At 40.2% G+C, this 16,309-nt stretch overlaps 1 protein-coding gene and 1 pseudogene across 1 annotated transcript in view; both read left to right on the forward strand.

Moving 5' to 3' along the window:
* The first annotated feature begins 255 nt into the window (after positions 1 to 255).
* LOC139728173 (somatostatin receptor type 5-like) lies at positions 256 to 6,663 on the forward strand (annotated as a pseudogene).
* Positions 6,664 to 12,097: 5,434 nt separating this feature from the next.
* LOC139728192 (dynein axonemal heavy chain 10-like) overlaps positions 12,098 to 16,309 on the forward strand; it is a 71,798-nt gene continuing 67,586 nt past the window's right edge. Inside the window, exon 1 of the mRNA XM_071639153.1 lies at positions 12,098 to 12,314. Within this exon, the coding sequence (XP_071495254.1) occupies positions 12,098 to 12,314 (217 nt within the window). The remainder of the gene's footprint in view (positions 12,315 to 16,309) is intronic.

Below are 16,309 nucleotides of genomic sequence, written 5' to 3' on the forward strand. Positions count from 1 at the left end.
TGATGGATCATCACGCTCCTCCAGGAGTTATTGGAATCGTACAGTGAACACAGCTCTGATGATAATATCAATTACTTCAAGAAAGGTGAAAAAGAAATCACATTGATTTCTTTTTCTTCTTCTTTTCTTTTTCATCAATGAAACAGAAATCTATAGAGTGTTGTGAATGTTCGCTCTTGAATTCAGTTGAGTATCCTCCTTCGCTTTTCTACACATATTGCTGAAATTTAAATACACGTGAATGAATTGTTAATCATGGGATCGAAGGAAGACTATGATGCATTTGCTAGCACATTATTGACATCGACGGATAATACCAGTGTGGCGGTCGACGGTGGAGGCGGTAATCGGGGATGGTCAGTGAGCGGCATCGAGAACAGCGTCCTGGTCCGCACCGCCTACGGGCTGATCTCCTTCAGCGGGATGGCGGGAAACGCTCTGGTCTGCATCGTCCTCCTACGGCTACCGGCGCTGCGTACCCGAACCAGCCAGTTCATCATCAACCTCGCCGTGACGGACTTCGTCAACTCATTCTGGCTGATCCCTTTCCATCTCTTCCCCAGCGTTCCCCCCGTGCCTGCCGGATTGTCCGGCGAGCTGATGTGCAGAGTGTACATCTCCAAGTACATTATGTGGTCGTCGTCGATCACGTCCGTCTACTGCCTCGTGTCCATCACGATGGAGCGCTATTTCGCCGTCGTGCACCCTCTCCGATACAAGGTGTTCTTCACCCCCAAGCTGTCCTTCCTAATCGGAGCCGCCTGCTGGGGCATCGGGCTTCTCTCCACGATCTTCTTTTTCTTCATCTACGCCGTGGTCGACGGGAAGTGCACCTTGATCCCGTACCCGAACGTCGCACATCAAATGGTATTAACACGGCAGCACAAAAAGTTGTTTCCAATAGTTTGATATTTTATATGCCACATTGGAACGCTTTGGTATAGTAGGCCTATAATATAAAAGCTCTGTATTTTCTTATAGGTGATAGATCCGAGTTTCATCTTGAAGTGCGTGTGTCCTTTGACGAAATATTTTACCTCCTTATCCCGCTTGGCTCAGATGTTGAGATATAGGCCTATTAAATAAGCGAGCCTGAGTGAATGAGACTGAATTCTTTATCATTAGCATCATCATCATGAAGCCATGGAATAATCAACAAATCTATCTACATAGTTTTTATGCTAATGGTATTGCAACCCGGCATCAATGTTATTCTTTTTCGGAAAAGAGGGGAAAGCTTGACAATCCCGTAGCTGTCCTGTTATAACTTTGTGGTGTTTTTGTGTTAGTTTGTTTGCTTGATTGATTGTTTGTTTGTTTGTTTGTTTGTTTGTTTGTTTTGGGTTTTTTTCTTTGCCCGATTTCGAAGAAACTCTTCTAAAACGAGGTAGTGTTAGGTTTTACTTCGTATACAATAGCAAAACGACAAACTCAAATTCTCACTAAAATTGTGTATATATATAATATGTATCTATGGGTCATCCCACGAGACCGACACCCACGAGTTCGACATTGAAAAGAAAAAGATCAATAAGTCATACAGCCAATGAGGTCGACACAAAGCAAATAAGGCCCATAAATGACATGTATGAGTCCGACACTGCAGGCAGACAAGCCCCACGAGTTCGACACTATAGGTAAAAATGACTCACGAGTTCGACATTAGATCATGGGGTTTAATGTGTCGGTCTCGTGGGCCTTGATTGCTAATAGTGTCGAACTCATGGGTTTTTGTTCTGATTTTTAAGTCATAAAACATGACCGCGGACTGCTCACCATTCGCTGCCATAACAATCAGGCTATATGGAGTATATTTTCCCTTGCCACTCTGTTGTAGATATAGCAATGTTTTACACTAGATATTGATGATATTCTGCATTTTGATTTGATTTCTTTAAAGTAAAATCTGGATCTGGATTTGGATCTAGGTTTCAGTCATAATCGGCTGTCACCCGTTTTGACACTTACTTATATAGTCCATGGGCCAGGCCAGATATTGGTACCATCTGAGGTGGCAATACCTTTTTGGTGTCATTTTGTTTGTCGGGCATAGATATGCTTATCAAGCTATGATAGCATTTCCAAATGAGTAGCTTAGTCATAGTAAATGAATTTTAAACCAATTTGGTTTCGTTGTTATATCCCTGTACTTCTGAATCGAGACCAACCGCTATACAAAGAAGACCACGTCTTCTGTATGTTCACAGGTGTTCTGTTGTAAACGCGGTGCGCTTAGTCTTTCTTCAAGGCAGCGAAGGGAATATCCAAGGGTTATGATGTCCACAGCGCTTTGTCTAATATTCAAGACGGCGAAGGGAATATCCAAAGCTTATGATACAGTGTACATCCCTTTATCTAAAAACAACAACAACAACAACAAAGCAATTTCTCGTGAATTTTAGCGTCTTTTTCAATTATTTATCATTTTCCGGTGAAAACACTGGGTTGAAAACGCTAATACCACGCCAATGTCGCTTTATTTCCATCCAACAATGAAAGATTATGCAAAAACAATGTACCGGTACACTACAATACATTATAATTAATAATGTTGTAAATCAACAAAGTGATTTTTGTTTAAAACTGATGTATTTGTTGAGAGGGTGGTATAAAAACAGTATAGATAATCTCCTTTATTAGGAACTTTAGATATGATAACGGTACATTGTTCTAGATAAAGACTAAGCGCACCGCGTGACAGCTGTGGACATCATAACCCTTTGGATATTCCCTTCACTGCCTTGAATGAAGACTAAGCGCACCGCGTTTACAACAACACCTGTGGACATAAGAAGGCAGTGCTCGTATTTGTATAGCGGTTAGTTTCGATTCAGAAGTATAGGGATATAAAAACGAGACCAAATTGGTTAAAAATTCATTTATTATGACTAAGCTACTCATGTGGAAATGCTATCATAGCTTGATAAGCGTATCTATGTCCGACAAACAAAATGACATCAAAAATGTTTTGCCACCTCGGGTGGTACCATCAACAACCCATTTTTCGGCTCTTGGCCCATGGACTAATAAGTCTGAAGCTGACATAGGTATATCGTTATTAATTTTGTGTGCAGTGATAATGAACCATTTGAATCTAAATATAGTATTAGATGTTTACGATAGTACTAAGAAATTCGAAGTTCTTTTAGAATAATCAAGCTAGATGATGACAATATTTCAGAAAAATAAGATACGTGTTTGTCCTTTTGTTTGTTTGTTTTTTATTTGTTTGTTTGTCTGTCTTTCACCTCTGTATCCATTACTTTTGTTATTCCTTTCTATTTTCAGATAGTCGGAGTTTGGATATTCACGGTCATATACGGTTTCCCCATCGCCATTAATCTGCTATGGCACGGTCGCATTATTCAGTCACTCAAAAGACAGGCGAAGGCTATCGAAGCTAACGCTCGAGGTGGTAAGAGTTTCTGATCGATAAGGCCTATAAGATATACGCCAAATAAGATAACAACAAAAATCAGAAAAGATTATATAAGGCTTTATTTGGCATTACACCGAAGAATTGCGTTTCTTATTCGAAGACAAGCGCGGCCCGATATTAACAGTAGATAATTCAACGCTATTCGTTTGATATTTTTGTTTGGTCGTCGAAAATACTATAACGACGGATATATTTTTCGATGAATTTCTCTATACAAAAACAATACAAAAACAAAACAGAATAACTGCATTGTTCTGCTTCTCGGTCTTTTTTGAATAGACAACATAATTCACACTGCACAACGATTCGGTACGTCCTCAGCCTTCATATAATTTTGTTTTGTTTTTGTTTTTGTTTTGTTTTTGTTTGCTTTTTTGTTGTCGTTAGATTACTTTCACCTTCCATCTCGTCTCCTGAGCGAGAAAAAAAAAAATCTTTATGGGCAATGTTGGGAAACGGTTAAAAAAAATGGAAGGCGTTCAAAGGAGAAAACAAAAGGAGAGACCATACCACTCTCTATACATTGTATACCAAGGACGATTCAGTGTAACATTATTTCTGTTGTTACAACGGAAAATCAAGTATTGTCAGAAGGCACGGAAAACCTAATGTTCTGTATACCCACAACGCTCACGGAGAGCGAGAACAATAATTTGTATTACCTGTTTTTCAATATTGGTTCGACCTATAGGAGACCATTAGCTTATTATGTTGTCAGCAGCCAATGAATTGACGGGAGTGCGATATAAGACGACACGAAAAAAGTCATTATCATTCTTCAATATCTTCCATCTAATGTTCACGTTGTCATCTACTCGTGAACAGCGTCGCTAGGCGTAGACAAACAAGAACCACGCAGACATGCATGTTTAAGGGAAAGGGAAACTCAACGGCATATATATTTTTGCGGACTTTTATGACAAGGGTAGGTAGTCAAAGCAACAACATTATACAATTTCTATCTGCTCAATCATTGGGCCGGATGCATAAACGCTAGCAATTGCTTGTGCTAGCCTTTTACTCGAATCCGTATGCATAAAAACAAGCAACTGCTTGCGAGCAGAAGCTTTTGCTAGCAAGCACAAGCAATTGCTTGCTGCCCGCAAGCAATTGCTTAGAAGCCGAGCATTATTTTGCTTAAAAACGTATGCATAAAACATACCTTTTGCTCTAGTTCTTGCTAGCAATTGCTTACGATTTTCCAAGCTCTGTAAAATGAACTTGAGCTTTTGCTTAACTGGGACGTTCCCTTTTAAGTATTATTTTCATATTCATGAAAGAAAGACCGCACTTGTGAAGGAGTGGTACAAATCTACAAGAAATTACTCATAAGTAGAGTAAGAAACTTTTTCATTTCAACAACGGGAATGTCCAGTGGTTAGCACGCAAAATGTGATCAAAAAACAGGTAGGACGTCTGACTTCGGTGGAGAGCAAAGAGACCTCTCACCACGTGCAAATGACGTGCGATCTGGAAGATCCGGGCTACTGTAAGCAGTGATGGGAGTCAGCCAGTAATACATGTGTGTGTATAGTTGTGTGTATGCGTCCGTGTGTGCATTTATGAGTGTCATTTCATAGCTCTTCTGCTATGTCAGGAAATGTTTCCGCAGTGCCCTTCAAATACATGCAGCCAAACTCCTTTGTTCTTGTGTTCGCACAGGCGTGACGTCCCTATTGTTGGAAACGCAAGCAATTGCTTGTGCGGGACAAGCAAAAGGTATAAGCACAAGCAAAAGGTTATGCATAATGGATTTAAGCTATTGCTTGAGCTAGACCTTTTGCTAGACGAGCTTTTGCTTTTGCTTAAAGCAATTGCTTACAAGCAATTGCTTACAAGCAATTGCTTGTTTGATGCATTCGGCCCAATATCGAGCTATAGAAACTGAATTAAAACTAACATAGGTTTTCCCATTCATTTTCAAACTTTTTTCATTCAATTTCACAAATTTTTACTTCATTTTCGTCGCGGGATGTCAGGAATAGGCCAATCTCACTTTCAAATTCGTCTTTCGTTGTTCATTTTCAAATAAAGTCCATTCAATTTAGTCATTTGACATACATTTTCGTCATTTACAGTTCAAATTCGTCAGTCTCACTCGCAGCACTCAAAACAGTAGGATCGATTTCGTCTTTTGTCAATCATTTTCGTTAAATTTTCATTCATATTCATCTCATATCTCTATTCGGTGTGATTTCCCAGTCATTCATGTATTTTTTTTTTCTGCAACCGTTCATATTCTACATTCAGGAGTTAACATACACACACACACAGAACCACAGATACAGAGACACACACACAAGCAACCCGAGTACACACTGATACAAACAGACGGGAATACCGTCTCGCATACGACATCTGGCTATAAGACTGAATGACAAATTCATGAAATTGTGTGAACAAAAACGAATTTGATCTTTACAATCTGCGATCCGTCAGCGGGAGGGATGAATTTGAATGACAATGATTGACGATTTTGAATGCTATGTCTTCGAAAATGTTTGACGAAAAACGAATTACAATGACAATATTGACGAAACTGAAGTTAGGATTTGCGGTCCACGTGCTTCTCGGGAAGGAATTGAATAATAAATCTTTGAAATTGAATGACAAAAGTGCGAAAATGGATGGGAAAACCTATATTCTGACAACAAGGTAAATATGATATTTATGATATTCCGGCATAACCATATCTGTTTCTGTACAAAGTTCATATTTTCTTCATTTTGTAATGGATTGTATATGAGAATATCACTTTTCTGATTGCTTAATTTGATTACTTGTTTTACAGCGTAAGTAAACGCTGTGTGATTTTTTTTTCAATACTCTTAGCTAACGATGCACAGCATCCACCCATCGCCAACGTCTTTAATAACCATGGCAACATACGATGGCAACTGAAGACGGCACAGGATTTGCAGAGAACCTTCTTCTTGGTCATCCTCGTTTTCATGCTGTGCTGGGCGCCGAACCAGTTCCTCTTTCTCGCCTACAACCTCGGTGCCGATGTCGACTTCACCAAGCAGTACTACCATTTCACCGTCATCCTTGCCATGTGCAATTCGTGCGTCAACCCTTTCATCTACGTGTTCAAGCACAAGACGTTTCGTCGAGGGATCGTTAGAGCGCTGAGGTGCACCTGCGTAGCCCGGCCGGTCCACCCATACCCGACCGACCAAGGGCACTCGACTGATGGGGGTGGAACGGCTTTTTCTGTAGCCTAGTTTTGGACTCTTTATCTATTCTTTTTTTTTTTCTTCTTTTTTTTTTTTTTTGCCGACTTATGCGCGTTCAGCCGAGTGATGGCGAGATCCCGAGAACAGCTATTCTCAATCAGTGTCATAATGATTATTGATGATGTCATTAATGTGCATAAACAAGGACAAATTTCACGTCTGATTGACGTAATTACATCTGAATATCAATTTAAAACTCAATACGTCAGTCAGGCCCGCGTCAGTGGCCGTAAATCTGCAATGCAAGGTCCACTTTTTCAATGACCCACTACCACAAAGCGAAACTGATGAAATGAAAAGCTTTTGTTGTGAGTATACGGCGATGCACGTATCAGTCGCGACGCAACTATACATTTACCCCGTCTATGCACGCATGTATATTTTATATACAGTATGATGAGCCTCACGCTAGCTCATGCATGCACCCTTACAGGCACTTGAACATCTATTATTGGACAATAAGATTGGAAATTAACTTTTGTTATGTTTTTTCCTCTTCCTGAGAATGTTAACTTTTTTGTGCAGAATACATACTTCGTCAAACCTACACTATTATATGTCACTATGCGTCTTGTGCTATAGGTCAAGATCCACAATTGCTTTATAATACTGTTCTTTTCCATGATTACAATAATGTCATTTCGTTGTCATCATTCTTGTTCACAGCGTTTTTCTAAACTCAGAAAAGCAATGAAGTCAAGTCAGCACACCTATGATAATAGCCTTTGTAATACACTTGTATAGATTAACCCATTAAATCCTTCTTATACTTTGTTGTATTATAAGTAGTGTATTATCTATGGTATGATTTGCACTATATTCGCTATGGCTTCACTTTTATCCATTTTTATTTACTAGTATAATGTCCCGCATATAGATTGATCTCGAGCCTACTTATTGGTTATGCACATTAGTGCATAATTTTGCATTTTTAAAAAATAGTTCCAGTTTCTCCAGACTCATGGGCTTTCAGGTGAAACGTCCTTGTACTTATTTTTTGGTACGACAGCAGAATTTGAACAATTCCTATAGGTGCTATCAGAAAACAATTTAGGCAGGAGGTGGTGAGATTAAAAAAAGGCCCAAAAGCAAGCTTCAGATATTGGTAAATGACTATGATTTATTCATATTCTTTTCAGCGAAATTACAGCATCATGCGCTTTTCTCACCTGATAGTCACACACAAATTAAATATAAAGATTCTATAACAAGGCCAAGCATCTCCCATCGATCCTGTGACCCTTCCCCCCCCCCCCCCCCCCTACGCCCCTCTCACCTATATACTCCTGCACCTCTTGTATGAGAAAAAAAAAAGTACCGGTATATAATATCTAAAGAGAATAAATTTTTTTTCAGTGTTTGAATTTGTTTTATTACCATTTTGAATTATCATATTTTGTAATATTTCGTGATATTACAGGAGTTTCAAATGTTCTTGTATAAATGGGATAGTCGGTAATTTGCAAGAAACTGCAATGAACTCCCCAAAATACTGCACCTCTTGTATCGAAATACATGCTATAGTTACGTACACAACTATATATAATCCGACGCAATATCCAGTGAATCATTTTGTATATAGCTATATAATATGTATCTCTACATAGTGTGCCTAAAACACATCTTGTTTACACAGGGCCCAAATTTTGAAATCAGCTCTGAATCGACAGTTTTGGTGAATCTCCTAAGTTCCTAACATTCAAATAATCATAAACTGGAAAAATATTCAACTTTTACACACAACATTCAATAACTGCAATTGCCTTTTTATAATTATGCGAATCGCTTTCGTACTTTCATCCCGCTCCTGACGATGGGATATCGTATTGTATATAGACTTGTCTTCTCCCTTGCTCCTCCTTTTTCCTTCTCTCATTCTTCATTGTGTTGGTTTCCATGGTTTCGCATTGTTATTGCATCTCTTGTGCACATATGCATTTTTTTGTTGTTTTTGTTTTCGACAAAGTATGTGTGTCTGCAAATGTGTGTGTGTGGGGGGGTGGCCTTTTTTTTCTGATACACGAGGTTCAATGGATTTGCATGTTGTTTTTTAGTGATCCACGTCTTACAAGCTCCGCTTTTCTGTATAAGACTATTCTTTGCACCGCTGTATTTCCTCCTCTTTATCATTGCATGCAATGCACCATTTCTCTAGAATGATGTTGATTTATAATCAATGTTATAAAATGTTATATTTATAATGAACAGTCTACATTTAAAATTTTGTAATACCGTGTATACTTTTGACTTTTGTGTTTCTTTAAATTTGTTAAGAACCAAACAGTGTAATTTGTCAAATCATGTAACAAACGAAAACGGAAAGAAACTGACCAGAAATGACGAAAATTTATTAGTGGAAAATTGAGCGAAGAAAACGGGATTCCATCGGGATTCGAACCCGAAACCTCCGAAATGATGCTAGACTGGTGCTTTATCGACTGAGCTATAGAAAGCCCAGTAGAGCGGTCGTCCCAGAAACCCTTAATTTTCAATGCTCGAATTGTCAGATTGAAGTTATTACTTCACATAATGTATTAGTTTTGTTGGATGGAAATAGAGTACATTAATTGACTTGCTTTGTACTGAAAAAAAGCTTTGGCAAGTATTATATACACAATTACATGTTTTATATAATTGTACTTATAGGAGCGTCTCTATTGTGCATGAGATAATGAGTTGGCAACAACCATGTGCGTAATCTGGAACCACAACTCAAGGTTGTCTTTGAAGAATCATTAAAATATTAATTAATGAAGCTTACGTTTAGTGTAATCCTGTTCATTTGCATTGTTAGCGAACTAACATCACCTGCATTAGTAATATGCGCATATTGAAGAAAAAAACCAATCATTTCACAATGCATATACTGCTAGTGTGCAGGGGCGGATCCAGGAATTCCGTAAATTAGGGGAGGCGCCTTTACAAAATTAAAGGTGCGCACCCCCATTTTTGTTTCTTTTTGTATCTTTTCTTTTTAAACCACAAAAACATAAAGGGGGGCGCGCCTGGTGCACCCCCTCTGGATCCGCCACTGGTGTGTGTGTGTGTGTGTATGTGTGGGTTTTTTTTTTTTTTTGTATAAGGGGAGGAATACACTTATACCTTTTATACCTCTTTGTATCAACTTTGTCACAAAGAGGTGATATGAGCTATAGGGATTTTTACGTTCATGTGAATAAACACAATACACCCATACGTTATGAATTATATTATAGTAGCAGTGATATTTTCCTAAACGTTTGTTGATAAAGAAGAAATCATGTACAATAATACACAATTTAGCATAAGGTCAATTGGTTTTTGCTTCACATGGATGCAAACAGTGGCTGAATATGTAGTAACATTATGAATTTGTATATAAAGAATTTCCCGTTCCCGTCACAAAGCGAGGATCAATGAATCTATATGTTTTGACAAGAAGGAGAAAAGGCGCTGTCTTTAACGAAAGCGCTGTAACACAAATGCGTTGCTTTGTGCACAGGAATAAAAATTTGCTGTTAGACTGTACGCTAATTATAATATAATTATAAATAAATAAATAAATAAATAAATATATATATATATATATATATACATATATGTACATATATGTATATATACATATATATATATATATATATATATATGTATATATACATGCGTGATAATATACAAATGTGTATTATTTACAGTTTTATATATTATGAATTGAATTTATTTCATTTCCATCAGCACAGCACAGGCAAAGGCATTGCTGATTTGTTGCTGATGCTGGTTGTGTAAATGGAATAAATTCATTTCATTTTTTTTTTATTATGGAAAGTGACTCAACTGTATTAGTATAGGCTTCGTGCAAGTTGCCAGCTATCATCTTCCACACGGCGACTGTAATGTCACTGAACCTTCTGAATTCATGAAACTTGATAGCTTCTTATCTTTTTCCCCGTCTCTAAAAGGCATACTTTGTCATTTGAAGGACACTAATGGTAGGCTGAATATCAAATCAACCCAAGGTTCTTAACTAATGTAGGCCTATAATATAGTTACGTTTCAGCGCGGAGTATATAAATTTGCATGCAAACAAACTCCGCGGCGAAGTCGACTGGAGCGTTAATTTATAATCACCATCCAGGGAAATGATATGATTATTCCATCTGTCATGTGAGATATAGAGAAACATAGAGAGAGAAATAATACAGAGGAAAGAGAGGAAGAGGAAGACCATGCAGTGTCTTTGATGTTTTGTGTAGGCCCTATATCCAGGCCTATTTGTGTGTGCGACTTATTGTATATGTGTTAGTACAGTAGTCTGTGTTAAATTGTTTTACTATGAGAGTTGTTTCGTTGTTTTGCTATGTTTCTTTCTTAAAACCATAAACTCCATCAAGATGCACGTCGATCTGTTTCATTTGGGGAAGTCTACAAGTACAGCTGTTGTAGGCTGAAATCGTTGTAGTTTCTACGAGAGCAAGTTGTTAACATAATATACTCATATAGGCCTATACGAATTAGGCTACTATAATACCAGACTTCGATAATTGCACAATTCTTTATGAAACAGGAGTCAGTAATGAGATGAGGTGACAGAATACGAAAATATTGCAAAAATCCAAAGAATATTCCTGCGAGGTTTTTATTTCATTTAATGTTACACCAGTGACGGGCAACGTATTTACACCCCCCCCCCCCAAAAAAAAAACAAACAAACAAACAAACAAACAAGCAAACAAACATCAACAACAACAAAACTGCATCGCTGAATCATGGAGAAAAATCGATGACAAAACTGAACCTGGGCTAGTCCACTCCTTCTCCTGTAAATTCCCATATAGAGTCTATATATTTCACATTCTGATCAAAATAAATGATGTAGATTAACCCTCATCAGTTAAGGCACTCATACAAATTCACAGTTTGGCCTCGATTACAAGCTTGCTCTACCCACTGAATAGAGTTACAGTGGTTTTACCGGTCCCGATAGCGATCCATAGCAACCCCGTGCGATAACGTCTATGATCGTATCCAAGTACGCCATTACAGCTGACGAACGTGCGCGGATTGATATCTTTCGGTCACTGCTCGCAGTATGATCAACATTAAAACTTGTATTTTCTTTATAACCAACACATACATCTTACAACCTGAAGGGAATATTATTTCTTATTATATATTGCTGTGTTTCTGGATAAATGAGTATTTCCTTGGTATGTAAGAGTAATTTAACTTGAGAACTAATTTTCCAATCAATCATGGTTCTTCGCTTTTGTACACAATTACGTAGGTGAACCGCCCCTCCACTCACTGTACGTACGTAACGTACTTACGAGGTCCGTAGATCTGAATGTTTACGGCGTGAGAAGTCAGAGAACGAGACTCAAGATGTGTCTTTTAAATGTGAAATAAGTCTTCATTATAATAACCACGGACTTCTCAGGAAATCACGATGGATGATATTCGATTCGAGTGGTTGAGAGATAAGATACACCATGCGCTAGACATTTCTGATCCAGAAGTTTTCGAAGAACTAATAAATCGAGATGATGGAGAACACGAACGAAGCCTTGCTAAATTTCTCAACGAAACACCAGAGGAGGGCAAATCTGCTGCTATATTCTACAAACGAGTTCGTCAAGAAGAGAGAGAAATTGAGATAGAAGTCGGTAAGTGTGATTTATCTGTCAGCATTATGAGTGGTGAAAGGAACGACACGATATACGATGGTAATGATCAAAGACCTTGAGTGAGGTATGAATATCACATCAGTCCAGCGGTGTGGCTCATTGAACTGGCGTTAGAAGTGCATGGGGCCCGGGGCGCTGGCACGGCGGCGCCGCCGGGCCCCCGACACCAACACTACAACGGCAGCAGTGCTCGCTGTGCACTGTGTATTTACCCCGGGCTCACCCGGCCGTCAGTAGCCCTCTCCGCTCCGCGGCGAGTCGAGCTTATCTGTTTTGGCTGCTTGCTCCTGTTCTACCAGATTACCTTACAATACTCTAACTACTCTAACGTTAGAACCCTAGTTACGAATACGGCAAAATCGTGAAATAGGCCCCACCGCAGTGCGCGTGCACCCCAGGGGCGTCACCAGCTTTTTTTCAAGGGGGGTGCGTTTTGACACTTTTAATGTTTACGAGACTTTTTGGACAGACATTTGGAATATAGGAAGCTCTCAATCCCTAGACTTTTACTGTTTTTTGAGGGAAACCAAACGGGGAAAGGGCACCGGCGTGGCTAGGATTTCATCTTGGGGGGGGGGGGGGGGGGTTAGTATGCGAGGGAGCGAGTAAGGGTGGGGGGAGGGTGTGGAAGTGCCGGAGGGGGTTGTACCCCCTATAAATGGATTATGGAATGACGGTGTGAAACGACAAATTACTGGCAGCGATATCAATGGCATAACGACTACATTCGAGCGAGGGGAGCTCGCGAGCTTAAACAATTTTAAATAAGATACCACAGTCCAAAAACTGCCGTTTGTAGCCATATTTTTTTGCTTTGTAAATTAAGGGGGGCGTACCGGGTGCAACTGCTGGCAATTACCGGCAGCAGCATCAGGTGAATGGCATAAAGATTAAATGCGAGCGAGCAAAGAGAGCGAGCTTGGAAATTTTGACATTTTACAGTCCAAAAACTGCCATTTGGAGCCAGATTTTTTTTGCTTTGGAAATAAAGGAGGGGGGGGGGGAGCGCAACGGGCGATACTGCTGGTAATTACTGGTAGCAACATCAGGAGAATTGCATAACAATTAAATGCGAGCGAGCGAGCGAGCTTGAAAATTTTGACATTTTACAGTCCAAAAACTGCCGTTTGTAGCCATATTTATTTGCTTTGGAAATTATGGGGGGGGGGGGCGCACCGGACGCAACTCGTGCTGGCAATTACCAGCAGCAACATCAGGTGAATGGCATAGCAATCAAATGCGAGCGAGCTTGAAAATTTTGACGTTTTACAGTCCCAAAACTGCCATTTGGAGCCATATTTTTTCGCTTTGGAAATAAAGGAGGGGTGGGGGCGCAACGGGCGCAACTGCCGGTAATTACTGGCAGCAACATCAGGAGAATTGCATAACAAATGCGAGCGAGCGAGCGAGCGAGCTTGAAAATTTTGACATTTTACAGTCCCAAAACTGCCATTTGTAGCCATATTTTTTTTTTTTGCTTTGGCAATTAAGGGGGGGGGGGCGCACCGGGCGCAACTGCCGGCAATTACTGGCAGCAACATCAGGTGAATGGCATAACAATTAAATGCGAGCGAGCGAAGAGAGGAGCTTGAAAATTTTGACATTTTACAGTCCAAAAACTGCCATTTGGAGCCATATTTTTTCGCTTTGGAAATAAAGGAGGGGGGGGGGGGGGGGCGCACCGAGCGCAACTGCCGGCAATTACTGGCAGCAACATCAGGAGAATTGCGTAACAATTAAATGCGAGCGAGCGAGCGAGTGAGCTTGAAAATTTTGACATTTTACAGTAAAAAAAACAAAGAAACTGCCGTTTGTAGCTATATTTCTTCGCTTTAGAATTTAAGGGGGCGCATCGGGCGCAACTGCTGGCAATTACTGGCAGCAATATCAGGTGAATTGCATAACAATTAAATGCGAGCAAGCGAAGAGAGCGAGCTTGAAAATTTTACGTTTTACAGTTCAAAAACTGCCGTTCTTGGCCATATTTTTTCACTTTGGAAATTAAGGGGGCGCACCGGGCGCAACTGCTGGCAATTACTGGCAGCAACATCAGAAGAATGGCATAAAGATTAAATGCGAGCGAACGGAGCGAGCGAGCTTGATAATTTTGACATTAGTTTTACAGTTCCCAAACTGCCGTTTGTAGCTATATTTTTTCGCTTTGGAAATTAAGGGGGGGGGGGGCGCACCAGGCGCAACTGCCGGCAATTACTGGCAGCAACTTCAGGAGAATGGCATTACGACTAAATGCGAGCGAGAGGAGCGAGCGAGCTTGAAAATTTTGACATTTTACTGTCCAAAAACTGCCGTTTGCAGCTATTTTATTTTTTTTTTTCGCTTTGGAAATTAAAGGGGGGACGCCCGGTGCGCCCCTCCCCCTGGATCCACCACTGGTAGTCAAGGGCGTGGGTTTATGTTCATGACTGGGGGAGGTATGACCAGCGAGGTGGCGTCGAAGTGACCAAGCGGGGAAATAGACTACTAAGTAGTATGTAAAGCAACACTGCAAAATCAATGATCTAGCTTAAGTTTGATATAACGAAGCGTAAGGTACAATGGTGTACATTCTACATCACATTGCGCAACATTGTAGCGACTCTTCGTTCGGATGTACTGAGTACACTGCGCACATCCTGCTTATATGCAGAATGCCAACTAGGAATCACAATCTTTTGTCGTGTCCGGGCTTTTTGAACAATGTTTCACACTTTATACCTATTTAATTATGGTGAAAAGAAATCATAAAAAAATATCTTATTTCTGGATCAGCCTTTCATTCAAAAGCAGTTTACTAACACTTGAACTACTATTTCGGTAAATCTTTTTTTTTTTACCAGCGGATTGGGAGGGGGCGCCCCCCCCCCCCCCCCCCCCCCCCCCCCCGTAGTTACGCCACTGCTTTTGGGTGAAATAATTGGACAGATTTCTTGAATTCTAACCAAAAAGCAAGAAAATCATTTCATCGCGGGAATTATGATTATGTGGGGTGGGGCAAATGGTGCGCTTGCCTTCCAATATTTTTATGGGGGCAACATTTTTGTTTTCTTTCAAAAGCAAGAAAATCTTCTCATTTCGGGAATTTTTATTTATGGGGGGGGGGCAAAACTAAAATATGCTTGCCCCTCCATTTTTTTTCTTTTTTTTAATGAGGCTAAGGCTCGCTCTTGGGCTGGCAATATGGATTGGTCAGAAGTAACGTACATAGACCCTGCATACTTGTAAGTAGCACACGTACATGCAAACGTGTATAAGTGCTCCGTATCGTACGGATGTACAGTACGGTCGATTTTAATAGTAAACACTGTAGAATACTAATAGATTTGTATAAAATCAGTGCTGCCAGAACCAGGGGTGCGAATTGTTTTTGCCGACGATTTTGTGTGTGTGTGTGTGTGTGTGTGTGTGTGTGTGTGTGTGTGTGTGTATGTGTGTGTGTGTGTGTGTGTCCCTGGTGCAAAATATTAAAAAAAAATAGAAAAGAATAATTATTTAGCGTCCGGCGTTGAGGTCGCTCGCAGACTGATTTTTTTTTAATTTTTTTTTATTTTAAGGATCTGAAGGGGGGTGCGTTCGCACCCAACGCACCCCCCCTGGTGACGCCCATGGCACCCGTGCGATGCTATGCTGTGGAAATCGGCCCCACCGCCGTATGCATCTCGCGTAAACCCCGTTTGGTGGGGCCGTATTCACGAGTATTATACTGTGGAAGAAAGCCCCACCGCCGTGCTTATCTACCGATGAACGCCACACGGTGGGGCTGAATTCACGAGTATAAACAGGCGAGCCGCCGTAGTAGTATTTGTACGGATACGCAGTGGTGGGGCCTATTTCACGAGTATGCCACGAATACAATGTAACATTAGAACTGGATCTGAATGGATCTAGATGTAAGACAGTGCAGGACCTTTGGTATTTGAAGCAAATGAAGGCACACACCAACTGACCAAGGAGGTTCAAGAGAATGGAGTCACAAC

Source organism: Diadema antillarum, unplaced genomic scaffold (assembly GCF_040938485.1).
Source record: "Diadema antillarum isolate AM-2024a unplaced genomic scaffold, OU_Dant_1.0 seq00000169_RagTag, whole genome shotgun sequence".
NCBI lineage: Eukaryota > Metazoa > Echinodermata > Echinoidea > Diadematoida > Diadematidae > Diadema > Diadema antillarum.